The 27290-nt window shown below is 50.3% G+C and overlaps 1 protein-coding gene across 2 annotated transcripts in view; it reads left to right on the top strand.

The window, feature by feature from the left end:
* Positions 1-4595: 4595 nt before the first annotated feature.
* Positions 4596-27290, top strand: part of me1 (malic enzyme 1, NADP(+)-dependent, cytosolic) — a 40990-nt gene continuing 18295 nt past the window's right edge. Inside the window, exons 1-3 of one of the 2 annotated variants that reach the window (XM_062465065.1) lie at positions 4596-4847; positions 20398-20531; positions 22394-22543. In XM_062465065.1, the coding sequence (XP_062321049.1) occupies positions 4719-4847; positions 20398-20531; positions 22394-22543 (413 nt within the window). In that variant the 5' untranslated portion in view covers positions 4596-4718. Of the gene's footprint in view, positions 4848-10206; positions 10240-20397; positions 20532-22393; positions 22544-27290 lie in introns of those variants that run through there. The other variant, XM_062465066.1, reaches the window with a different exon arrangement.

Here is a 27290-nt window from a genome sequence, read left to right on the forward strand (position 1 = left end):
GAGCAATGGAGATCAGCCACATTTAGCAGTGTGGCTCTGGCCACACTGCTAAAGCATCTCAGTAGCACTAATGACCCTGGCTTCACTTCCACACGCTTTATTTAGACAACCGCGCTCTCCTTCAGCTGAGCGTCACACCACCAAACAGGCACCCATTGATCAGACAGGGTTCTCTCTCTCTCTCTTTCTCTCTCCTACTTATGTTCTTACTTTCTCTCAGTCTTCCCGTCGCTCGCTCGCTCTCTCTCTCTCCACCTCTTCCTCTCTCGCTCTGTAGACACACACAAACAAGCAAACACGAAAGTACAAGCACACACTCACAGGCACTTACGAGCACACATGCATTCACAAACACACACACACACACACACTCACAGAGTTATGGGACAGTGGTGAAAGGTTCCACTTAGGTCCACATGCTGTATGTAACTTTATTAACAGTAAATATTTAGGTAAAAGGTTAGCACGCCAAGTAGGCTTAAGAAACTGTTGCAGTATTGATGAAAGAATGAATAAGTAAACTTTTGCACACGTGCTCATGAACTTCGATGTGCTCACACACGTACAATCACACAAAAGCACACACAAACCACCTTTGGCATTGCAGTGACCCTCCAAGGTCAGCATGTGTTTCAATGGTTATATGAGTGTGTCTGTACACATGTAGGTGTGTGTAGCCGAACTTTTATGGACTTTCCATATCCCCGCCCCCTCCCCCCTCGCAATAAAGACAGAAATATGTACGTTTCACATCACACACCTGCGTACACACAGACACACCCGAACGGATGAACCCACACACAGCTTAAACATCCTATGGACCTCAAAGCGGCGTCCATGAATATCGCTTTTGAGCTGTGCTCAGTGGAAGCGGAGAGCTGGCTACATAGTCGTGACTGGGCCTTTGTTCCCTCATCTGAAAGTGTTTCTGCTGTGATTGATGATATGGTCATCAGTCCTTAAGTCCAGATATCACACCCAGAAGCTTTGAAGTCCTCCCCCGAAAAAGGCAGTCTGATGTCAAATACACACTATGGACCTGCCTGGCTCTGGGTTGCTGGATGGTCCATACCAGATCGTGTGTTGCCTATTTGCCTTTGAGCAAGGCACTCGCTGGAATTACAGATGTTTGAAGTGGCAGTTTGCTCGCTCCACTCTCTGTTGTCAAGGCCCACGCACACACACAGAAACACCAAACATGATCTCAGCTTAACCTTCTGTCCCCTGGTCAGGCATTGACAGGGCACACCCTTGTTTCTTCACGCCTCAATACTAAGCACACAGCAGGTCGGACCTACTGTACACTGTACTGTATGAGTGGATGCTGTATCAGTATGCACAAAAGCCTGGCCCCACCTTATGGGGCTCATCTAAGACCAGGCCTTCCCAGTCAAACAGGAACAGTCAGTCATTCAATACAAACCGAGACTGGAGGAAAAGTCAATATTTCTGAAGCAAGAATATGTGCACGCAAGGGCAGACGTCCGCTGTCCCGGGACAAGGGTGGTGGGGAGAGGAGTTGGGAAGGCTTCAGGCAAATCCTGTTGATTCAAACGAAGGATTATCCCCTGTCCACGGGGCCGTGTGACTCTAAAAACACAGACCACGGTAGCTGGCAGGTCCATCGCTGGGTTGTGAGGAATGTCTAAACTGGGATCAGCACACTAACTGTGACAAACAAGTTGATCCAATTGAAAGATTCATGTCGAGCAACGAGAGTGGATGAGGGATAGAAAAATAGGGAGAAAGAGAGAGAGGGAGAAAGAGACAGAGAGAGAGAGAGAGAGAAAGAGAGAGAGAAAGGGAGAGATTCCTTGAGGTCAGAAAGGTTATATAAACACAGTACTCAAACTAAGTGAACACACTGATCACTGTCGCTGGAGAAGAAAGAGAGTTCTGTTAAAAGCAAAATGTTGACGCCTCCTTCTCCACAAATGTGAATCATACAAGCTTCCCCTCTCATCAGCCTTGTCCCCTTATCCTCCCAAGCTCCCCATCTCCTCCTCTCCCTCCATCCCCCTCTCCTGCTCTCCTCCACCCCCCCCCCTCACCTCTTCTCCCTCCACCCCCTTTCCTCTCTTCCTCCCCCTCTCCTCATACCATACAAGCTATGATCTGTAGTTACCTGAACTGGACCTCAAAGGGACCTTGAACCATCGACCAGCTCTGCTGTCATTGAACTTGATGCATACTGCAGTGTGTTCTGGAGCTGCAGTCACAACCCACACACATAGTTGGAGGGAGGTATGCAGGCAAAGTGGGGGACGATCGTAAATCTGGCATTTTGAAAGATTCCTCCCTGATGTTAAACTTATTTCCCCACATTCTAGACACTGGCCTTAAACAGTTCCTGAACACTGAAACATCCTGCATGGAGGGAGGTGAAAAACCCTATTGAGTGCGTGTGTGTCTCCCTCTCGACCCCCCACCCCTCCCCTTCTCTCTCTTTGTATGAGTGTGAGTGTGTGTTGGGGTGTGGTTACAGTGGAATATTGGATTAGCTGCAATGATTCACACACCTCTTGCGAGAGAGAGAGAGAGAGAGAGAGAGAGAGAGAGAGAGAGAGAGAGAGAGAGAGAGAGGGGCGGGGGAGGTAGAGAAGGACAGCTGCCAGCAGACCTGGAATTGTACTGTCCCTCAGGATTCTCTGCATAAACATCCGGACCTTGCTGGGCCAGGGTGTGTGTTCCACTTCAGGGTCCAAACAGCATCATCAACAGTTCTGCTGTTGTCCACCCATGTTGTGTGTGTGTGTGTGGGGGGGGGGGACTCTGGCCATTGTTCAGGATGAGAATGTGCTCGTTTAAACCGCTGTGCTGTTTGTGTGTGTACTGACCCTTTTGAATCCTCACACACTGACCTTGTACCATGATGACCCCAATGACCCCAAGCTTTCTAACTGCTCATTCCTCCTTCGATAGGTTGGAGATCATGGCCGGCCCCCCTCCCTTCCCTCCCTCCCTCCCTCCCTTCCCTCCCTCCCTCCCTCCCTCCCTTTCCTCTCCTCCAAATCCACAGGACATGTTCTCGCGTTCCGTCTCCTTTGTTTCTCATTCTTCCCGGGAAACAATTCTTCTCATTCTTCTCCATGAACACATCAAACCTGTCAAACTGACCCGAGCTGAAACAGATCCCCTCCACACTGTACGCTCCCGCTGTGCGTGTCGGCGCGGTGACAGTCGTTTCTATTGGCAGGTGTGAACGGGAGGCCTGCTTCTGTCGTTCCAGACATCTGGCAGGGCTAAGGTAAGCAGCCAGTCCTCCCCCCCCCCCTCCCCACTCCCTCAGAGCAGGAAGCGGGCCAGGTGCCGCTGCTGGGGCAGACAGGAGCTGAAGGAAGGCCAGTAATCCTGTGTTTGTGGACGATGTGATCCTCTGTAATTTCACTCCTGTCTGTGTGTGTGTGAGAGAGAAAGAGAGGGGGAAAGACAAAGAGAGTGCATTTCTACCCCCCCCCCCTCTCCTACGTGATAAAAGCCATCAGAAGCAGACTACAGGATCATGCTGTCATCAAGTGGGTGGTAGACTGTAATTAAACAGCTGGCTACCCTTAAAAACCTGTTATTGAGAATGTTTCCAAGAGGTGCCCAGCCTTTAGGATGCCAAGGCCTGGGTTCTGCCCAGCATAGACACCTCGATCTGGGCAGGTTCTGGGTCGGAGGCAGGTAAGCAGACAGTTTTTGTCTCGAGGTCAGGAGGACACAGATTCAGGTCCCAGCCGCAGTGAATCTGCAACAGACCCAAGATGGCTGGCGCACGGCCTCAGCGTGGCCTGACAGCTGCATTAAGAGGAGGCTCTCTACCACACTCTCTTTAACTTCCCTTGTCTATTACTCTCATTCCCACTCGCTCCTCACATGCCAGACAGGAGCTACCCAGATCAAGGTCCAGACTTCTTGCTGTGTCAGGCCCATGGCACACAGGACACCTTATCTCCATGGAACAGACACAACAGTTGGCTTCTCAGTTGGCTTAACAGAAGACTAGGCTAAGACAGTTGACACGTACACAAATACAAACAGTAAATAGTCCTAATATATTACTTGGGACTTTTCTGACAAGACATATTGTGTTGTAGCCTATTTGGCGCATATGTTCAAGCCCTACTCGAGCTCACCAGACTCATGTGAGGTCAGGATATTTCTGTACCGCGTTGGGGTCAATGACACCATGGGGTGCCCCATTACCTAATGTTTCACAATCACAACTCCCAACCAGTACTCTAGCAGGGAAGATTGTGGTCTGACCTTGCTTTAACACACACAAGTATGCATGTGTACACACACACACACACACACACACATTATCAGACAGGCTGTGTTTTAAAGGTTGACAGTAAAGTTATACTGTTTTACATATTATGGCTCTCATCAAAACTTTTTCCAGATTTTTTAAAGAAACGAAACAAATATTAGTTCCCCTTTCTCTGACAGTTTACATCATACTACCTGTAGGTTTCAGGCGGGCTGTTTCATCACAAATTATACAAGTCTGTGATCTTTCGAAATCTTTTGAAAGCAATAAATGAGGTAGTAGATAAGATTTCACGCCTACTGGTTACAGCTAAACAACACGTCGCGCTAGTGCCCATCTTCAGTGTTCTTGAACATCCATTGTAAGCTGTCACCGTGACCAAGCACGACCAGCAAGCCACTGTCGCATCCACTTGTTGAGTTCACAACAGTTCACCGGTACGCTATTTAAAGAGGAAGGCAACATGGCTCACGGGCAAGTCAAGCGGGAATCGGTCGAGACGGAGATGCATAAATCTGAAGACCAAAGCAAGACCTTTGTTTACACAAAGAAGAGGGGGTATGACGTTACACGAAACCCCCACCTGAACAAGGTAGGCAAAGCAAAACAGTTTACAGTTTGAAACGTTTCGCTTATAAACGGAGAGCTACCCAACAGTTGGTCGGCATTTCAGCTTCACAGCGTTCTATAATTAGATTTAAAGGAGCCAAACTCTTCTCGAGTACTTTGACAGAGTTTGATGTTGCTTGTACAACTACTTCACTTCCATTTTGCAGTGTCAGTGAGTCTCTTTCTTTTTTCGGTTGCCTAGCCAACCGTGGGGAAAGGCGAGACAAGCCCGTCCTCCTACTACATGACGGGAGGAGCACCTTAATTTGTCAGCCCTGAGACGAATGATGAAATTAATGCGGATATTGTTGCCAAGATTGTTTATCCTGCAGCGTTTAGAGTTGGATTTTTACTTCCGTGTTTTCGTTCCATTTTAGCGGACAGTGAGGCAGGCGGAAATGCTCTGGGATTGCCTCAGCTGTCAGCTGTCTCGAGAGGTTAATCCTGTTTTGAGTGGATGATCGCGTCTGGTGCACGGTGCGGCTGCAGCTCCTAAAAAGCAGTCTGCTTTAGGTTTAGTTGCTATAGTTTGGTTTTTCATGTCATCTCAATGGTTCTTATTGCGTGAAGTGGTCACGAGACAAGGGGGCTTTTTATCCTCTGTCCATGGTGCTGATCACGCACAGGAACAGGCTGACGAGGTCACCTGTGTCAATCCCCCCTCCCCCACATGCGTCCATTAAACAGAAATTAATACGCATAGCTCGACATATAATCATCCATCAACTCTCACTTTTAATTATTAAGTGAAATACTTATAACCTCAACACAATAAAAAAACCCTAGGTAGTTTTTGTTTGTGGCTATTGTGTTAACGATGTGCTCTGTAAGTCTAGTCATGATTATTGCGTGGCTGCTGTCAGGCATAGTGACTTCTCCCAGAGGAACGTTAGCATGCTGCTCAAGTGAAGTTTCTCCCAGAGGAACGTTAGCATGCTGCTCTAGTGAAGTTTCTCCCAGAGGAACGTTAGCATGCTGCTCTAGTGAAGTTTCTCCCAGTCCCAGAGGAACGTTAGCATGCTGCTCTAGTGACTTCTCCGAGAGGAATGGTAGCATGCTGCTCTAGTAACTTCTCCCAGAAGAACGTTAGCATGTTGTTCCAGCCTGGCTCCATTCAGCCTTGTGGGGTCTGTTCAGGGAGCTCTCCCTATCTGATCCAGCCTGCTGGCGCTCAGCCCTGGGAAGGCTGCCAGGGCCGGCCCCGCCTGATACACTAGGAAGTCAAAGGCCCGGATCCCCCCTTTCCCCCCCTCCTGGAGTCCCCATAGGCAAGAATCTCCCCCGCCCTGCCCCAATGTGCACACACACACACTTACACACACTGCTGGTACACAGAGTCTTGTTTGTCAGCCAGCTAATGACTGCACTCCTCTGAGGCTGGCTCACACACACGCACACACAGACCGACACAACACACACGTCAAGTGTGCGTGTGTGTTTTCTGTACAATATGGCAGAGACAGAAATTAGGTCACATTTCTGAGTCCAGGTGTGCCCTACTAGCAGTTGACTGATGCCTGTTTTTTGGCCTCACCAAATGTTTCTCATCAAACACTCATCATCGCTAGTGTTTGTTTCTGTAAGAGGTAACATCACACTTTACCATCTTCCTGTAGAAATAGTAGCCGCTGTACATTTACATTTAGTCATTTAGCAGACGCTCTTATCCAGAGCGACTTACAGTAAGTACAGGGACATTCCCCCGAGGCAAGTAGGGTGAAGTGACTTGCCCAAGAACACAACGTCATTTTGCACGCCTGGGAATCTAACTGGCAACCTTCAGATTACTAGCCCAACTCCCTCACCGCTCAGCCATCTGACTCCCTGTAGACTGATAACATACTGTCAGCTTGTGAAAACAACTCAATTCCTGCCTAGAAACAGATGATTCTCCCATCGGATCCAGTGGCTGAGAGGTTATCTCGTATTCTATTCTGGTAAAGCCCTCTCTCACACAGGCTATGACCTTTCACTGCTTAACCTCCTCATGTACCTTTCTGCTCTCTGCCCCCCCCCCCCTCTCTCTCTCTCTCTCTCTCTTCTCTCTCTCTCTCTCTCTCTCTCTCTCTCTCTCTCTCTCTCTCTCCCTCCCCCCCACTCTCTCTGCACCTCTCTCTCTCTCTCTCCCTCCCCCCCACTCTCTCTCTCTCTCTCTCTCTCCCTCCCCCCCACTCTCTCTCTCTCTCTCTCTCTCTCTCTCTCTCTCTCTCTCTCTCTCTCTCTCTCTCCCTCCCCCCCACTCTCTCTGCACCTCTCTCTCTCTCTACACTTTTGCTGGCAAGCCGAGTTGTTTATTTACCTGCCAGCTGACACCTCCCGTTCTGAATTGCGTGTCTGTACGCCACACCACTCAGAGCCACTCAGAGACTGAATCCTGATTGGTCTGCCGCTGTGAACGCCACAACATGCTTTGTCCCTGTTTGTTTTTGCACCCAAAAAGTCAGGGAAAATGGCCCTCGACTTGAATTAGTGAGACAGGCTACTTTTCTTCCCAGAGTATTAGAAGGCAGGAGCAGCCTAGAGCCTGAAGGGACAGCAGCCTCGGTAGGTTCCTGGCTCATCTCTCTCCCTCCGCGATGTGATGTGGGATGGTAGAACGTCATGAGACGACGCATCTCTTTCATGTTTTACAGCTCTTTTTTTTTTTCTTCTTCTAATGTGCCTTCCACGTGCGTGCGTGTTATTGCTTTGTTTTTGAGAAAGACTGGCGCTTTCACGAGATTCATTAAGAGAAACTGCTCTCATTGGACCTGGATAGTAATCTCCTCTTGTAAACAAGAGCCTGGAAAATCTGTAGCGAGGAGTTCAAACTGAAACTGTCAAAACATTGTTTATCATGCTCAAGGTTTTCACTCGAGGCTTTTGCTCGGTCTCCTTGTCAGTTGGTATAGCCATACCTTTGTCCTGCCTCTGAAAGCTCCCCATGGCCCACTAAGTTTCCCCTTGGTTCTCTGGTCAAGTGGTCTGAGATTGTGTTTGAAGAAGGAGGCCTTACTTATCCACAGCAGTTAGCGAGAGCATTACTGTTCACATTGAGCTAGCCAGCCTCACAGGAACCCTTGCTGTGGGATCTACGAGACCCTAATCAGACACGCACGTGCGTGTACACACACACACACACACATAAACAGAGGTAAAATAGTCACATACACAGGTAAAATTTGACTGATGTGAGAGAGAAGGAGGTTCTGTGCGTTGCAGTGAAGCGTCCTTTGCCATGCCCATACACGGCCCGGCAGGAGGAAATTGGAGGAGAAGGTAGGAAATGAGCCCTAGCATGTTCTAGTACCAGGGACAGACAGGCCTCTGTGGGCCAGCAGTGGGCCAGTGTTGTCCTGTTCTGAGCCCTGAGGTCCCTGGGGGCCTGTGTTTACCCCCCCTCCCTGGACCCCCCTCCCCCCACTCCTCTCCTGAACCCCCCTCTTCCCTATCCCGACGTCAGCCCCGGCCCAGAACCGGTCACACCAGTCACAGAACAACACGCTAATTGATGCTGATAGAAAGGGCTGCTGAAAGCTGCTTGTCCTCACGTCTGCACTTGCCCATTTCATTTTAAACCCCCTCACCCTCAGTCCCCTCATCACCTGCAGCCCCTCCCTTCCTCACCCATATCCTCCCCCGCCTCACCCCAACTGCTCAACCTTCTTTCAGCCCCTGTTCAACATTCCCCCTCTGGCCCCCCAAACCCCCAACCCCAGTCACCACCCTCCCAACCCCCAGTCTCATAGCCCACAACCTCCCCTGCCCCCCTAACCCCACCCCCAGTCACCCCAATCCTAGTCCTCTAGCCCAAATCTACCCCACCCCAACCCCTGCAGAACAGTATCCTAGACCCCTTATGCCCCATTACTCCCCCCCCCCCCCCCCCCCCCCACAGCGTTCCTATTGGAACCGGATATTCGGAGTGTGATTTTGTTTTTGTGCGGTCAGGTCCTCATTACTGGACAGCTATTCTGCCCCCTACTGGTATACTGATAAACGTCAGATTACACAATGGATTGGTTAGTGTTTCTTTACAGGCTAACGTGCACAAAAATGATGTCATACAACCCATGTTGAGCAGTGGTGAGATGTTTGGTTCTGATGTTGACTAACCTGGTGTTGCTGATGTACAACATAAGATCCTGAATCAGCTGTAGGTGGGAGGATAGAGAGAGATAATGCTATTGGCTGCTTCACTTTGTAACCACAGTCTCCATATTGTCTGTACAGATGGCTCATATGATACCCACCATCCAATGAGGATCTTTGTGTTTTGGCTGGAGTGGAGAAAACCAATATCTGATTGGTCTTTGAGGGTGTGCTGGTATGCCAGCTGGCTGCCCCTGTAATTGGGGTAGGTTATCGTTGTAACCCTCGGTAACCATTGGAACTTGGAACTCACCCTAGGGTTAACCCTAACCCTGCCTCTCTCTGTCTTTGCTCTGTTTTGATTGAGGGTCCTCTCCCCCCAAAGGCTATTAGAACCATTTTCTAGTATTATTTTCCTGTCAGCACATGTTGTGAAACAAACAAACAAACACATAGAAACCAAAAAGCGTCCACTTTTGTTATGGAAACTTTTCTAACCCTGCTCTGGCTCTTCTTCATGGGACTTTGTGTGTCTGTGTCCATGGTGTGTGTGTGTGTATAGACTGGGTTTCGGTAAGATTGTGTGTGAGAGGCAGGTGGCTGTGAACAGTCCGCTTACAGGGCTGAGTCAACCTGAGGACTGACAGGGGGACAAGTGCCTCCTCTGTCTGTCCCTCGCCAGGTCGGGTTGACCCTCTCTAGGTGGGCCGCAGTGCTGGGCTATGATGTCACAGGTGTCCCAGGTGTGGTCAGCCGTCTCCAGGTGTGTCTGTGCGACCACACGCATCGCTGCTCGCCAGACAGACATTCCTCGAATGGACTGGGGCGGAGCGGCCAGACTGAAAGTGAGAGTAGCCCCCTCATCTAAACCCCCACCTCCCTCCCTCATCTATCCCCCACCCCCCTCCCTCATCCACCGCCGCATTCTTTTCCATAAACTCACCTGCTGTACCGTGAGGAGGATATTCGGATATTAAAATATTAGAACTGGATTAGTATCCACCATACCCAATAATATTCGATTTTATCATTTTCCAAGATCTGCGTAAAAACGCTGGTTTTAAATAGCATTTTGATTTGTTCAGCTCAAAGTGTTTCGTAGTGTTGAAATCAAAACTACTGCGTCTAAATTGAATAAAGGGTATAGAGGTCCCGTGCGTGGTTGTCCAAATGCGTGTCCACTACAGCGGAGCGGGCGGCGCAGAGTCGGCTTCCAATTAATTTAAAAAACGCTGTAGTGGACAAGTAGTGCAAAGCTAGGCAAAAGGATGGCGTGGAGTTTCAGGATGGCGAAGAGTTACAAGGTAACTTTGTCAAATACTACAAGCAGCGAATGTAATTCAGCATTGCATTCTTTCCAGCCTAGTAAACAAGCTAATCAAGGGTTGATAGCTGCTGTGAACGTAATTTAAACCGTTCATTTGATGCAATTTTAGGCAGATTAAAATTTCAATTTAGAATAGGCCCAATTTTCCTAGAGTAGCAAATTACCGCTGTAAAATGCTAAATAGTGTAATAGATGTGTGATTTGCGGTCAATTGTGATACGATATTCGGGGATTTTGTATGGAAGTTCTAACCAAACTAAGGACGCCACGCCATAAGGCTATGTTGTCATTTAGATGGTTGTAAGTTGTTTTCATAATATCAGGAATCGAAGATTCTTAATATGCTCATCCCCAACGTTGACACCTGCTATAGCCTACAGAAACACATACATACTCACCAAGCACCTGAGTGTATCAGAGAGGTTAGTTCAGCCTGTCTGGGTTCTGTCAGTTCTGGGTAGGCTACTTTAGCTGTCATTACACAGACTGTCAAATAGGGTATGTAGGAGGCATATCTCCTGTCCTGTCTTGTTTTGTTTTGAGTTTTCCCAACTACATGTTGAACACAATGGCTATATCCAGAAATATCTCCCCAAGAGCCCCCACCATACCCTTCATTCTTTTACAACTCCAAGAATGTGGTTTGCCTAAAGAGTTACATTACTGAACTACAGGTCCACTGATGCCCTCTGAATACAAGAGGTACTCCATTTCCCAGGGTTATCGAATGATGTGCGTAGATCTTGACCGTGGGCTGTGTGTGGACCTGCTGTGTTGACTCGAGGAGGTAGCATGAGGACAGGCCTGGTGGAATGGTCACAGTCCTGGCCTTCTGTGTTGGTTGCAGTTCTAGGAGGACTTTAACACTGCCTGCGACCTGGTAAACAGGTCTTCTGGTCAAAATACCCAGTCCCCAGAGATGCCCTATCAGCCCACAGGAACACACTGGGGAACAGTGTAGGGGTGGATTTGCTTGCTGCTTTGTCTACAGCAGTCACCATGCAAAGTAGGTTGCTTGGAAACAATACCCTGGTGAGTATGCAAACCTGATTAATAGGTTTTCTAGGCCTGACTTCCTGCCTCATAGACAAACCTCCTGACACTGAGTAGAGCCTGCAACACACGGAGCAGCAAACATAGGAACACTGGGCTCAGCGTCAACCTTTCTAATAACGTAACCTAGTGGAGATCTGAAACCGTGCTGGTATGTTATTTGACCCACGTATCTCCCTGTCCTGGGTCAAAGGTTGCGGGTCATAAGGCCGGGCAGGCAGAGACCAGACCCAAGCCTTCAGAGAGCGACCCTCTTAATCCATGACCCCCATAGCTCTGCTGCTGACAACCTTATGGCCCTCTTCCATTGTGATGGAGCAGGTGTTTGTCTGTTGAGAGAAACATCTTTTTTTTCTTCTCTCTGTTTTTGTTGGGCTGCATTCAGGGCCCTGGGCTCTATGTAGGTGGCCTGAACAGCTTACAGGAAGGGCTGAAGGTCGGAGGGGACAACGGGACACTTTTTACTGTCGCTTTCATAGTTCACATTGTAGAGACCCTCTGGATTGACATACTGTTGGTGCCTGGGCCTGTTTCTAGGCGTGTTTAGTGATAAAATGGCATGGGTGGTTTAGGTTCCAGAGAATGCAGGCTAGACATTTTTATTTTGAGTGTAACAGTGTGTTCTGTTGTTCTTTTGACAACCAGGCTCAGCAAGGATTTGCTTTAGCCTTGTTTACTTAGTAGAGAGAACAACTAAAAAAAAATGAAGTATTTTTCCTTAGTGAGCCAGCAGGCTAAGACGAGATCCATCAGAGTTGGCCTTCCTCCAGATTCTCACATTAGGAACTTTGCAAGTGTGATGTGATGAGTCAGGGCCTGTTTCCTGCATCAAGAGCCAGGATTGTGTAAACTCCTCAAAAAAAGTTCTGAAACATTATTTCGGTCGATTATTGCTCCCCTTCAATAATACCGGGGGCCGCTTCCTGTGGACTGCTACCCACACGGTTAGCTGTGTTGCTCATTCCACGAATGCACGATCCTTACAAGTTGTACCTAGTTGTAAAGGTGACTAATCAGGCTTTCCAACGATATACAATACAATACCAATTGGTATTATTGAAGGGGAGGAATAATCAACCGAAATAACGTTTCCTAACTTTTTTTGAGGAGTTGATATTGTCCATTGCTGGTTAGACTGCCTCTTATAGGTAACCTGTGGTAGTGATGGAGCAGATGCTAACTCATGTTGACAGAGCTGTGGGTTTGACATGCTCAGTACAGGAGTGTATCAGATGTGATGTGTCAGGACTGCCAGGTCTCAGCGCCAGGCTAACCAAGACTGAACTCCTCCGGGGGGTTGAGGTATGGCCATATTTACCCCAAGGCTTTAGAGTTGCTGATTTGTTTAGAGACTTGGACGTCTGCCCGGCAACTGGGCAGGTTCCTGAGGGACGGAGGAACATAGAGCATGAAAAGGCTGTCTGAAGGGCCGTCCTGGGAGGGTGCGTTTGAAACGCTCCTCATCTCACCCTCGGGCTGAGGCCGCCCCCCCTTTAGTCAACAGGAGCTTGGTTTTCAAGGCTGTTTAACCAACAAGCGTCTATACATTCACAAGTTGACACCTCCTGATTTACAGCGCTGGCATATTTACCCAGAGGGAGGAATTCTCTAGGTCAGTCCTCTCCTCTCCTCCGAGCCCTGATGGGATAAACACTGCTATCAGTCTGATAGACGGAGGTGATTCTCTAAACAGAATGGTCAGGGGAGCGCCACTCGTTTACTCTAACGACATCATTAGTCTAGAGAACACGGCACATTTAGTCTGAGGCATTCATCAAAGGAACCCTCGGCCCAGCGCTCAGAAATGTTGGTGTGGAGGGGTCGATCTGTGGCAATGTTCTTTTTCCCCCAGGGCTACGCATCGAAAACCCTTTTCAAATGCTTATTAATTTGTTTGACTAGCTGCTAGCTTAACGCTCAGATCTCTCCGTGGGGACTTGGTGTGACTCAGTGGGAGTCAGAGGGCAAATATGTTTGTCCGTGCCTGGCCTATCACGCATGCCTCTCTCAGTGCATTACCCAAGACTGGAGATATGTGAGCAATGGGACGGTATGAAGGGAAATGTCGGGAGGTCCTGTCAGTTTCAGACGTGGGCCATACATGGGGCTGCTAGTGTACCAAGTAAACAAGCAACCATTCAGCTCACCCCACTGAAGTCTTTACATTTGACGACAGTTGAAAAGGAATGGGTAGAATGTCATATTTACTGTACATGTCACTGTTTGGGGGCGGGGGGGGGTGAGAGGGATGGGAGCTGGGGTCTGACCATGGATGGGGAGGGGGGAAGGTAGGCTCCTCGCTGCTCACACATGGTGGCCTTCAACAGTCCGGTTCCATCAAGGATGAGCTGGTTTAATAAATGGTTTGATACGGACAGATGCACTTCTCCAGCATAAACCGTTTATGCTGGAGAAGTGTATTTGGTGGAGAGGACCTCTGTTTGTTTATGGGCTCACTTTCCTGTGTGTAGCGTACGTCTGGATTAGAGAGTTGGAGTCGAGGAATGTGGTGTGTGTTTCTTTCCCAGGCCACGTGGATGTTGACATATTCCATCCCTGGAGAGAACATCTCTACCATCTCTAACATCTCTAGTTGCGTCTGTCTCTCCACTTCCTGTCGAGAGACGGATGAAAGAAAGAGTGACGGCGACGTGAGACACGGCAGGAGGATTCAGTATTCTGTATCAGAAAGAGGAGAGAGTCAGTTCTTTTCCTGTCAGTCCATCACTATGAGGGAGATGGAGAGTATTAGCTCCCAGTAGACCTGCCCCCGTGACCTATGAGTCGACACTGTGGGCTGGTATGTCGCACAGACACACTAACCATGAGGACAGGACAGGACCCGAACGTGAACTAGGTTTGTGGCTGAAAGGGGATCTTGCTCAAACTCACTCCCCAGGTCGCTCCACACAAACCCATTGCATTGAGTGTGTAAACAGAAACCAAAAGCCCTCTCTATCCCTCCTCTCTCTCCCCCCCCCCCCCCCCCCGTGTCTCTTTCACGTGAAGGCTTTTATGGCTGCCACTTCTGTGTTGAGGCTGTCGTAACCATGAAGTTGTTACAGGAGACTCATTATAGCCCTGCTGAAGTTTCCACCAGAAAGAGAGGAGGGGAGAGGGGGGAGAAATAAAGAGGGGAGTCACCCTGTTGGGGAACCCTAGGTGGTTCGATAGAATTTTAAGTGGAGTGTTTGTGTGTGCGTGTGCGTGCATGCATGTTTAAACACACTCAGGCTTTTCCACGACTACACTGTGCTCCCCTGCTGTCAGAAGCCACACACCTCTTCTCCACTCCCTTTCTTAATCTGGCCTACGAATAACTACAGAGCCCCTCCCGGAGCGGTTTCTGTTAAGGTCACCCAGGGGTCACCTCAGAGCAGGGGTCTGCTTCCAGCTCCATAGAGGGGGCTCCAGCAGGCCTGTCACAGGGGGGACGGTGTATGGATGAGTAGCCCCAGGCCCCGTAGCAGCAATGGAGGAATCTTACGGGGGTTGGATGGATACGCTGTTGGATGGATCGGGTATCTGTTTTGAAGGATGTGGTGTTGGATGTCCTCAACGGCCTTGCAAGCACAATAGGAGCAGTGATGCGTGTGTGCGTGTGTGCGTGTGTGCGTGTGTGCGTGTGTGCGTGCGTGCGTGCGTGTGTGCGTGTGTGTGTGTGTGTGTGGAGGGCCCACAGGAATGCTCCACTGAGTTTCAGTCTGATGTATTTGAGCCAGTGATCCTGAGAGCCCCACAGAGATGGGTCTCCTCCCCTGCCTACTGCTGCACCCTACAGGGGGAGGGATGGCAGATGAGTGGGGGTACCCACCCCTGCTCTGGAGGATGGGGCAGGAGGGGGAGGGCGGGTTGGGGAGTATGGGTATGGGGGGAGGCAGTGTGTGTGTTTTAGGGATCAGAAGCCCAGACTAAGTGGGTCCAAACAAACACACATGCATGCACACATTAGTATGAATGAATGCACACATTCTTACTCCACACACACTCTCTCTGTCTCTCTCTCTCTCTCTCTCTCTCTCTCTCTCTCTCTCTCTCTCTCTCTCTCTCTCTCTCTCTCTCTCTCTCTCTCTCTCTCTCTCTCTCTCTCTCTCTCTCTCTCTCTCTCTCTCTCTGTGTCTGTCTCTTCTCCCTATGATCCATCTCTACTCACTCACACACACACACACACACACACACTGTTGACAGCAGAATGTGCTGGGGCCACAGAGATGGGGTTCTTTCAGGACTGGCGACTGTTGTCACACGTCATGGACTAATTAGTCAGGCACTGCTGCACTATGGAAATATCAAACAGAACCCTACAGGGGGCTCACACCTGCTAGGCCCTTTATCGACCCATCTCGACCCAGCTAGCCGGCCGGCCGGCCTGCCTGCCTGGTAACTTGATTTGTGCTGGTGCCAGTTAGCACCAGTCCCAGTCGCAGCCTCATGTCTCCAAACACGGCCCCAGATCCAGCCCTGCTGTTTTCACAGGGTCTAGACTCGCATCCCACAATTGATGACATAAATAATGATGTTGAGTGCTGCTGGACATGGTTACGGGAGTCTTTTTCTCCTCATCCTGTCCTCCTCTCCTCCTCTCCTCATCCTCTCTTCCTGTCCTCTCCTCATCCTGTCCTCCTCTCCTCATCTTCTCTTCCTGTCCTCATCCTCTCCTCATCCTCTCTTCCTGTCCTCATCCTGTCCTCTCCTCATCTCCTCATCCTCTCTTCCTGTCCTCATCCTCTCCTCTCCTCAGCCTCTCTTCCTGTCCTCATCCTCTCCTCCTCTCCTCAGCCTCTCTTCCTGTCCTCCTCTCCTCATCCTCTCTTCCTGTCCTCCTCTTGTCCTCCTGGATGGGTTATTATTTTCCTCCCTCTGAATTTTCTCTTTTCAGGGTGAGGGATGAGGAATGTGTGTGTGCGTGCGCGGGTGTGTGTGTGTTTATAAACAGCAGGCATGTTTTGTTTGAGAGAGGTATGACTCAGTCTCTCCCCAGCTGTTGTGGACTAGAGAGAGGGGGGGGAGACAAATACAGAGAGGGGGAGAGTTCCTATAACAGCATGATTCTACTTAACATTCTGCTGACTGTCAATGTCAGCAGTCTGCAGGACAGTCTTTTGGGTGCAAAATATGCCGACTTTGCATGTTCTCAGCAGAATGACTTTGCATCTTTTCTGCATAATCATTTGTGTTATTCTATTAGACCCAGGTGCTCTCAGACCTGCAAACAGATCTCTCTGAGTGATAAGCTGTTCGTTTCTCCAGTAGCGAGACCTGTGGGGCTGCTGGAGATGAGGATGAGGGTGTCTGCTGTTGCTTGTCTCTGTTGGACCGTGGGGCAGTAATGGAAGGTTAGCTGGAGCACGGCAGGCTTTACTGGAACTGACTTGTTCTATTTGCTCAGCTGGAGGGCATGGTCTCGGTTCTGCCCCGTGGCACCAGCCTCAGAACACTCCAGCCCAGCCCTAAACCCTTCAGCCCAGCCCTGAACACTCCAGAACAGATCAGCTTGAACCTGAACACTCCAGCCATGAATATTCTAGAACAAACCAGCCTACATCCTACAGTATCTACTACCAACTACTGTCTGCCCAGGATCTCCTCTCCTCTTCTCCTGCTCGCCTCTCTCCTAGGCGGTGTGTGTGGTTATGAGATTATAAGGCAAGGGCAGCACGCAGACTTTTCATGTTTCTGAACTTTGCCTCCAGACTGTAAACCTAACAAACCCTGCCATTGAGTTCTGAGGAACTCACAGAAGGCCTTTGATCCCAGATAGAAACTTCTGGACTTTCATCTTCACTGGTTCCCCATCTGGTCAACTAATGAAGAGTTTTGTACGTGTGTGTGTACGTGTGTGTGTGTGTGTGTGTGTGTGTGTACGTGCGCACGAAGCAGGGCTGGACTGGAGGGTGGCACTGCCCAGTGAGGAGATTACAGGTTTGGTTGGTTACCGCTGCTTCTGGAACAAGGCGCTGCGGGCACAACACGTGTTGGCACGGCGATGGGCACCTCAGATGTGGCGAGCAGCATGTGGAAGCGTTCTGGCTCTGCTTGCCCAGCCCTCCCTTATATGGCCCGGGCCTCTCCTCTCTCCAGAGAAAGAGAGAAAAGCAAAACATCAGAACCTACAGGGAAACAAACAAAGAGGTGTACATCCAGAAGCCTGTCTGACTGTCAGGAAAGCTGGGACGAGGCCCAGGGCTAAAAGAGCTGAAATGAGGCCCAGGGCTCAAAGAGGCCAAGTAAGTCACATGTCACAGATCTGCCAAACCAGCTCCAAAGTTCCCAGGGGCAGATGCTGCGGACCGTGTAGAACAAAACTTTTTTTATTCTCCATCCAAGTGCCAGCCCCACCCTGGTCCCCCACCTCCCCCCAGACAGCAAGTCTCCCCCCCCCCCTCGCCCAGACCCATCTGTCCACGTTTGGAGGCCAGCTCCAGGCCGTGGTCTAACTCTCCTCCAGCCAGGCTGCTTGCTCCTTTTGTCGGACACGTTAATTGGGGCATTTGGGCAGGCTTCCACGGATGGTCTCTGTTTCACGTCTCATACTGGGGGCCTTTTGAGGCTCCACAGAGCAGGACGGCTCATTATCCTTAATGAGGCACAGACACTCAGAGCCCCGGTGTCTCCGCCCCAATGCTACTGGGACAGCTCCACCTCGTTCACAAGCCTACCACTGTGGACCTTTTCGAGATCGAGTTTCTGCGCACACACACACTCATACACACTCAACACTCTGACTGTGTGGGAGTGTGAGAGTTGGAGAGAGCAAGAGTTAATATAGGGGAGTGTGTGTGTGTGTGTGTGTGTGTGTGTGTGTGTGTGTGTGTTCGGTCTTGATCTCATTTTATAGCCTCATATTAAACTTTGTCCGCCTCATGTATTTTAAGGCTCTTAAAGCTAGCTTTCGTGGCCTCTTGTCTCCAGTGTTGCTGGTCAGTGGGTGTGTGTGTGTGGCAGGGCTGGAGGAAATGGCTGGCTTGTAGGGCTGGTAAAGAGGGCTGTCTGGAAGAGCAGAGCTGGGATGAAGGATAGGCCTGGCAGGCAGTGCAGAGCTGGGGCAGAGGGCTGGTTGGCAGGGCAGGGCAGGCCTGGAGGAGAGATCTGACTGGCAAGGCAGGGTAGGGCAAAGCTGGAGGAGAGGGCTGGCAGGGTAGGGCAGGGCAGGGCAAGGCTGGTGGAGAGGGCTGGCTGGCAGGGCAGGGCAGAGCTGGAGGAGAGGGCTGGCTGGCAGGCCAAGCTTGGAGGAGAGCTGTGTAATGGTCTAGTGCAGGCCCAGCTCTATGAGGACAGACAGCCGTGCATAGCGTCAACCAACCACTGTCTCTCAACAACCTTGCTGACCTCCAATGGCCTGTTCGCCGTGCAGTCATCGAGAGCTGGCTCTCCAACTTGGCTGCTACTGTCCATTTGAAAGCTCCGCTAATTACAGGCCTTGGTGAATGACAGAGTTAACTGAAATAGCTTCTGTCCTCTAACCTTTCACACTGGAATAACAAACCTAGTTAAGATCAATCAGGACTACGCTGAAGAGCCCGGAGTGAACTTGTTGCTCTTGAGGAACCAGGACAGCGGTTGGCCTATCCCTCTGCGACATCCTCTCCTCCATTCATATCCTCCTCCCTTCTTACCTTGCTACCCTTCCTACCCTCCCTTCCACCCTTTCTCTCTCTCTTCCTGTCATCCCCCTTCTCCACTGGGAAGGGATCGGTCAAAAACTTGGTGGGCAGCCAGATAGAGATAAGGAGATTGTGTGTGTGTGTGTGTGTCTGTCTGTTTTGTCTTGGAGCTCTGTGGATAAGCCAGTCTAATTGACATTAGGCCCAGCAAACTGGGAGCTGAATTCCATTGGGAACATCAATGTGTTGCTCTGCCATGAAGAAAATGCATAAAAAATCTGTAGAGCTTGTGGTCAGCTCTGACGGTTTGAAGCACGTCAAGATGACCATATTTTATTGCTGTGTGTGCTGTATGGTCCTTCACTGCACTATACTCATGGGACCGTTCATGTTTTTACATTCTAAACCCCGTGTAACATAACCAGATCGTCTCCCAGAGAAAGCTGTAAAGTGTGGTGACCAGGCTGTGGTGGTCGCACTGTTAAACACGGAGGCGGGCCTACAACTGCACCTCAAGTCTCCCTGGCTCTGCTGTCTGACATATATACAGTACAATGTCCTTTCTACTGAGTCGCTCACAACCACACTTCTCTTTCTCTCTCTGTCTCCTTCTCTTAGTTCCTCCTTCTCCCTCTTCCTGTCTCCCAGTTCCCCCTTCTCTCTCTCTCCCTCCTATCTCAGTTCCCCCTTCTCTCTCTCTCCCTCCTATCTCAGTTCCCCCTTCTCTCTCTCTCCCTCCTATCTCAGTTCCCCCTTCTCTCTCTCTCCCTCCTATCTCAGTTCCCCCTTCTCTCTCTCTCCCTCCTATCTCAGTTCCCCCTTCTCTCTCTTCCTCCTTCTATGTCAGTTTCTCCTTATTCGTATTTAGTCATTTAGCAGACGCTCTTATCCAAAGCGACTTACAGTAAGTACTGGGACATTCTCCCCGAGGCAAGTAGGGCGAAGTGCCTTGCCCAAGGACACAACGTCATTTGGCACAGCCGGGAATCGGTCCAACAACCTTCTGATTAATAGCCCGACTCCCTAACCGCTCAGCCATCTGACCTTATCTCAGTTTGTCTTTGTCTCTCTGTTTCTTCTCCTGTTACTGTACCTCATTCTCTGTCCAGCCCTCCCTCTCTGGGAGTGTGGTGGTGAAGTCCACAAGCTGACTGGCTTGGTGTCCCAAGTCACAACCATGACATCGAACACCTGTGTGGTTATGGAGTTTCCTGTCGGGGTCAGGGTTCACGGCGGAGCAGATCTCCCTCGGGACGTTTCACATGTCGAGCACACATTGGACCCTCGGGACACAGATCGGCCAATAGGGTTAGCCTGTGGATGCCGTACCTTCCTTACGCCAGGCTGTGGGAACGAACAGAGGTTGATGGACAGTAGGGTCTTGTCACCAGCCAGGCATGTTTGGACCGAGGACAGGAATATTTCTCTATCGGGTCTGAGGTTGAATGCTTTATCTGTGTGTGTGTGTGTGTGTACAGGGCATGGCGTTTTCCCTGGAGGAACGCCTTCAGCTGGGCATCCACGGCCTGCTGCCCCCCTGCTTCCTGTCCCAGGACGTCCAGCTCCTCCGCGTGCTCCGCAACTTCGACAGGAAGAAGGACGACCTCGACAGGTCAGGGAAACACACACACACACCCACACACACGGGTGTAAACATGGAAGCATGCACACGCTGTACACATTCAGGAAGAGGGGAATCCCGACGCACATTACCGTGTGCTTGTGGGAGAGCCCAGCCCCAGGCTACAGCCAGAGCTATCCATCATCTGGAAGGTTCCAAAGGAGGTTTCAGAGGAGAGGAGAGATTGCGTCACACTCCCACCACAGCCTTCTGTTTACCCTAGTAATCGCCTCTCTACTCGCTCCTCCCTCCATCTCGATTTTCTCCATCTCCCCCTTGACCACCTTCTCTCCGTCTCTCCCTTTTTCGCTCCTGCTTTCTCTCTCACAGTTCTTTTCTTACTTTATCAGCTGTTTTCAGACAAAGCTGCTCTATGTGAAACAGCTGATTACCCTGACTGATGTAAGGACAGATTGAGTGGGTGTGTATGTCTGCCTGTGTGTATGTCTGAGTTCATTGTGTAGAAGACGTGCCACATGCTAGCGTTTTACTTTGTTCCTTTGATCAGCGGCCCACGTCTGTGGTCAGATCTGACCTGAAGTTGCAACCGCTGGACTCAATGTTGGGAATGATGAGCAAAGTGTCTGGAACTCTGTCTCTCTCCCTCTCACTCTGTTCTGAACACATTGACATCATTATCTCTGTCATGTCAAGTCTGTTTATTTATAAAGCACATTAACAGCCCATGCTGTTGTACGTCATAACTGCACTGTACAGCTAAGCTCACCACACTGACCCCCAAGCTGTGGAGTGGATGGGGAGCTGATTAGAGTTCCTGACCCTGTCAGTGTTTCCAGGACCAGTCACAGCACTGTGACTCCTGTTCTCTTTCCCAGGGCTCTTCGGAGTCCTGGACTTCTGGCTCTTTGTTCTGGTCTGGGTCCAGATCGGCTCCGCCTCAGAGTCTCTCCTCCCCCCCATCCATCCCTCCACCCCCTTCATGCCTCACTCCTGATCTCTCTTGTATTTACGTGCCTGCTCTCTCCACCTTCCCTCCCTGATCCGCCATTCTTCCTTTCTGTTGTTTACTTCCCTCCCTCCCTTCATCTCTCCCTCCCTTCATCTCTCCCTCTTCCAGGCCTTCTGTGGTGTGCTTATCCAGACCCTGCCCCTTTCTCAGTGACCCCCAGCCCCAATCTCTCGCTGAACACTGCATGCCTTTCCGTCGCTATCACAGGCTATTTAGGACCACTGCCCTCCCTCCCTCCCAGACAGCCTCCTTCAGACGGATGCGCTGGGAACGTTCTCTCAGACATTCCAACCAGAAGACTACAAGAACAAGCAGCCCCACAGACAGCCCAACAGAGAGCCCCCACATACAGCCCCCACAGACAGCCAGGGCCATGAGAAATCTCCCTGTCTGTTGGGGCTGTCTGTGCTGCTGGCATGTTGTTACTAATGTGTAATAGGACCAGCAATAAAAACAACACCCTGCAATTACTGCACAACGCAGAAGTCCCACTGTCAGCACTCATCACTCACATAGACATTTGAGTGCGTGGCATACTCGCAGTGTCTCTCTCTCTCGCTCTCTCTCTCTCTCGCTCTCTCTCTCGCTCTGTTTGTCCCTCTCTTTTTCTCTCCGTCTCACTGTCTTCTCGACAATGTCCTCCCTCACTTTCACATTGATATGAACCCCCTGTCCTCCCTGATTTGTCCTAGATATTTGTGTGGAAACAAGATTTGAATTCCCTGTCCTCCCTTCTCTCTCTCTCTCTCTCTGAGATATAACCCGCCTGTCCTCCCTTCTCTTTCCTTGGAACTGGATGTTAAGTATGAACCCCCTCCACGGTCACGGGCACTGTATGTCTGGGTACGCTGGGTATGGACACCCTGTCCTCCCTGTCCTGCAGGTATGTGTTCCTGATGGGGCTGCAGGATCGGAATGAGAAGCTGTTCTACCGCGTGCTCACCTCCGACACAGAGAGGTTCATGCCCATCGTCTACACCCCCACGGTGGGTCTGGCCTGCCAGCAGTACGGCCTCGCCTTCAGGAGACCCAGGTGAGACACACACACACACACATACACACACTGTTGCAGTGATTGACCCAGCGTTAAGGTGGGGAATGTCTCACAAAGTGGGTCTGGTTGGACCTTGGGTCTGTTCAAGGTCGACCAAGATAAGCAGTCGATGCATAAACCTAGAACCAGACTGATAAGCTCTATCTGATTCAGGGAAGGCCATGCCAGCTACAAAGTATACCTCTGTCTGTCTCACTCTAGGAGTCTGCTATAGAGTTGATATCAGCCTATCACGTCCTCTGCTGTCGTCAGGCCTATTTGACTTGGCATCTCTCCCCAAGTTCTGGACTAGATATTCTAGGTAGTCAGTCAGTCTCTGTCTGTCATTAATTCTTTTTTGGTCTTTTTCTCTATCTTTCTCTGAGAGAGTGCAACTATTTTCAAGCTTGGATGATTTTGATTAGTCCCTAATTCTAAATCTCCTCACAATGTCAGAGTGGTTTACGGTGAAGAGCTCACCTTAGTGCCGTTTTAACAGAGTGGGAAAGCGGAGCACACGCTCACACATAAGTGGTGTTATACAAGCCCTCTCCACAGTCCCCCCAAAAATGTGGAAAATCTGTCTAGCCATCTCTCGAGCCATGACCCAGGGCTGGGAGAGTCGTTTACACTTCCCCCTAGCCCCACCACACACTGGGCCAGGACAGCCTGCCAGAACCATGGCCTTACTGGACCTTGGGGCAGGATCTGGACCTAGGGCTGGGGCTGGGCTTAAGGCTGGATCTGGACATGGGGCTGGGTTGGGTTTGGTGTTGGGGTTGGGGTTGGGGCTGGGTCTAGACTTGAGGCTGGGGTTGGGGTTGGGGCTGGGGTTGGGGCTGGATCTAGACCTGGGGTTGGGGTTGGGGTTGGGGCTGGATCTAGACCTGGGGCTGGGGTTGGACTTGGGCTGAGGCTAAGGTTAAACAGAGTGAGATTAGTCAACTAATCACTGCTCTTAGGGTTAGGAGTAAGTTAGTGTAAGGAGCTTTGTGTGTGACCTGCCTGGCTCCCTACTCAAATCTTCAGTACTCAGCTGAGGTCACAGGTCGCACCCCATTAGTTGCCCAAACACAACCTCCTATCTACTCTCTGATAGGCTTGAACCAAACACAGCTCCTTATCAGATCTCTGATAGGACAAGACCAAGCAGGGTTCCCTGTGAGTTGAAACAGTGTTGGTGTGCAGTATGGAAGCTGTGTCTGGGACAAGTAGGCTACCTGGCAAACTGATAGTGTAACTGATGGACACTGATGACCACCATTAACCCCTCATTTAATCTGAGTCAGGGGTCCTTTAGGCTGCTAACATTGTTTACTATCAGGAAACCAGACTCAGACATTTCCCATCTCCTAAGACTGTGTGTGTGTGTGTGTGTGTGTGTGGCTTAGTATTATTCTCAGCATGACTGATAATGTTGAGCCCCAGCACTGCTAGGCATGGTTATCGGTGTTCTTTCTGATGCATTATTTACAAGAAGTGAAGCGTGTCCTTTTACTGAGGAGGTTCAACAGTCCATCAGATCAGCCCAGTCATGTAACTCTCTCTCTCTCTCTCTCTCTCTCTCTCTCTCTCTCTCTCTCTCTCTCTCTCTCTCTCTCTCTCTCTCTCTCTCTCTCTCTCTCTCTCTCTCTGCTCCGGAAGCCATAGCAGCCTTGGCAATGTGGGAGGTCTCCTGAGCCTGAGAGCCATCCCATAATATGGCAGCACAGAGACGGTCCCCTTAGCCAGGGTGAGCCGGGCTTAATTACAGCAACCGCTTCTTTCTGTGATCAGTGCAACGTGAACGTTCCTATTGGCCTAATGACAGATGAGACAGGAAGTTGCCCCAGCCACCCAAGAGGGAATGTGTGTGTGTGTGGTAGGGGGTAAAGAGGTTTATAGTGGCGATCGTAAGATCACCCCGGAGCCCACACACTTAGGGAGGGAGAGAAGAGGAGATCGTCCATTCAGTATTAGTAAATCGCCCGGCAACCCTCCAGCCCCTCTAGATCTTTAATCTCCTCTCACACACACACACACACACACACACACACACACAGGCACCCAGCACCCCAGAACAGTGACAACTGCTTTGTTGCAACAAAGCCAGTCCCCCCCCCCCCCCCCCCCACCATCACATTACAAGAGTCTAAGACGACTAATGTCATGAGACTGCCATCCAGCTCCCTAGTTTACCTCCCTCATCCTCTCTCTGGGTGATTGCGTAATCATCCCATGGTGAATGAAAGGTCCGGCTCAGATTTCTCAGCTGAGTCAAGTTACCGTGGCTACAGAGGGGGTGTGTGAAACAGGGATGGGAGGAGGAGGAGGAGTAAGAAGAGAAATGAGAGGAATGGTCTGGAATTACACCGACCTCAAAATGAACGTGGCAAAACATTTGGGATTAATTCCCTCCCTGACTTTTAGGCCCTTATAAAACAATTAGGAGCTCATGTCTGAGGGCTGGGGTTGGGGGGGGGGGGGGACAGCCGTTCTCCTGTCCTCACTGACCCCTGCCTAGGCCATGGTCATTCAGAGCATGATGCCCCCATCTTGGACTGTCTGTCTGGAGACCTTGGAGGGTCTCTGGCTGTAGAGGCCAGCTCCAGACTGCCCTGGCCCCAGACTGCAGCCTTCTCCGAGGCTACGAGTGCTTCAAGGTCTGCAGGACTGTCGTGCTTCTGGATTCAATTAGTGGTGACTACCGAGGCCAGCGGTGAGCTCAGTACAGTCAGGCTGGCTCTGCACTGTCCAGACTGTACAGGACCTGCTCCAGAGCACACCTCTTTTTCTCTGGCTCTCCCCCTCTCTGTCTTTCCGTCTCCCTCCCTCTCTCTTTCTCTCTCTTTCTCTCTCTCTCTCCCCTTTTGCTTTCTGTATTTCCTTCTCACTCTCTGTCTTTCGAAACCTCTCTCTCTCGTTCTCTCATGGTAATTCTCTCTGGTGGGACTTTTCTCTTGTTCTCTCTTTCTGTCATTCTCTCTTTTTCTACGCCTCTCTCTTTCTCTCTCTCTCTTTCTCTTTCCGTCTCCTTCTCTCTCAGCTCTGAGCCTCCCAGACTCCCTCAGTAAATCCCTCTCTCTTTCTGGAAGAGAAAAGGGGACCTATGAACTGGTTGCTGAGTTAAATATGGTGCTTTATGGAATGCCCCATGTTGGCAAGTGTCAGTGTCCAAAGTTTTATTACGTTTTAATGATGTGACTTTTTTGTATAGTTATTTCAATAGCGGAAGGGCATAAGACAGTTATATTTCCAGAACAGTGTACATTGATATAAAATAATATTTTTAAGTTTTAACAAGTTTTATGTCTCTCATAGTGGATGTTGGTATGCGAGTGCGTCTTTTTATATGCATGCACATCTGTGTGTGTGTGTACCGTGACGCCAGAGCAGATGTGGGAGTGTGTATAAGCAGTGTTTGGCTGGGACTCCAGCCAGCTCTTATCCAGGCATTAGAGACAGGTTAAACCAGCGACCTGCTCTGCCACCCCCCCCCCCCCTGTCCCTGTGTGCCTTGTAAAGGCAGGTGTGGATGTGTTTGTGTTTGGATTTAACAAACGACCGCACGCGAGTTGCAGTTCTAAACGGTAGTGGCTGTGAACAGGTCACCCACTCACGCACAAGGCCCGGGCCGTCTGGACCCGTCCAGCTGTGCCTTCCCCCTACGATGGGTTGGGGGATAAAAACCACTCAAAACAAACACTCCCTTCCAAGCTTCATTGCACACTGTCTCTGTGTGTGTCTCTCTAAATCGTTTGAGCACATACTCGCAACAGAGCTGACCTTTTTTAGGCCGTAGTCAAAAACGTCATGAGAGGCCCCGTACGACATACTCCTGGCATGCGGAGCACACAGGGAGAGGACTTGCGTGTTGTTCCTGGTTCCAACACGGCTTTCCTGGCGTGTCGTCTGAGTGTGCCAATCACGTGATGCCAGCCACATGAACAATCAGAGGCGTGTCTGGACTCTGATTAGACAACAGCTTCATTAGCTTAGGAACATATTAACGATGCCAGGGCCAGCTCACTGAGAGCCTGTAAAGCCTCCATACCCATACCCTTATGGTGAGAATCATTTCCTCCACTGGAAACCAGGTGTTGCCCAGTCCTCCGGTGCCCAGGCCCAGCACAGCTTGCTAGTACCTCAGTGTACCCAATCTAAACCGCACTCACCTCAGTGAGCTGCATCCCCATATCCCTCATACTAACAGCAAGAGGTCCTCTGTGTCTCTGTAGAAACTGTGTTGCAGCCAAACGCTCTTTCTTCAGCCAGTTGTAATAATATGCTCTGCGTGGCAGTCGGATCCTGATTCCACAATCCCTCACACTGTGGGAAAGACAAATGAGGAGATGAGAGATAAGATTATATAGTAGATGATGAGGGGGGAGATGGAGTCAAGAGTTGGGAAAGGATGAGTGAGTGAGAAGACAAGACGTGAAGAGGTCTTTTTGGCCTTTATGTCTTATCTTTGATTGGGACAGTGAAATGGTGACAGGAAAGGAGAGGGAGAGAGAGGGAGAGAGAGGGATAGAGACAGAGAGAGGGGGAGACATGCAGGAAATAGCCTGCACTGCAATTGAACCCGGGCCCCTACACTAAGGCCTTAGCCTGAGTGTTGCGTGCTCCTATCCCTAAATGTCAAGTCAGGAGATAAGAACACACGCCTGTCTGAGGGTCTTGATGGAGCAATGAAAGTGAAGGACAGTCAGTAAGAACGGTTAGGGAGTGGTGATGGCTTCAGCCCGTTACACTAGCAGCGTTCCAT

This window comes from Osmerus eperlanus, chromosome 7, assembly GCF_963692335.1.
Source record: "Osmerus eperlanus chromosome 7, fOsmEpe2.1, whole genome shotgun sequence".
NCBI classification, from domain to species: Eukaryota; Metazoa; Chordata; class Actinopteri; order Osmeriformes; family Osmeridae; genus Osmerus; species Osmerus eperlanus.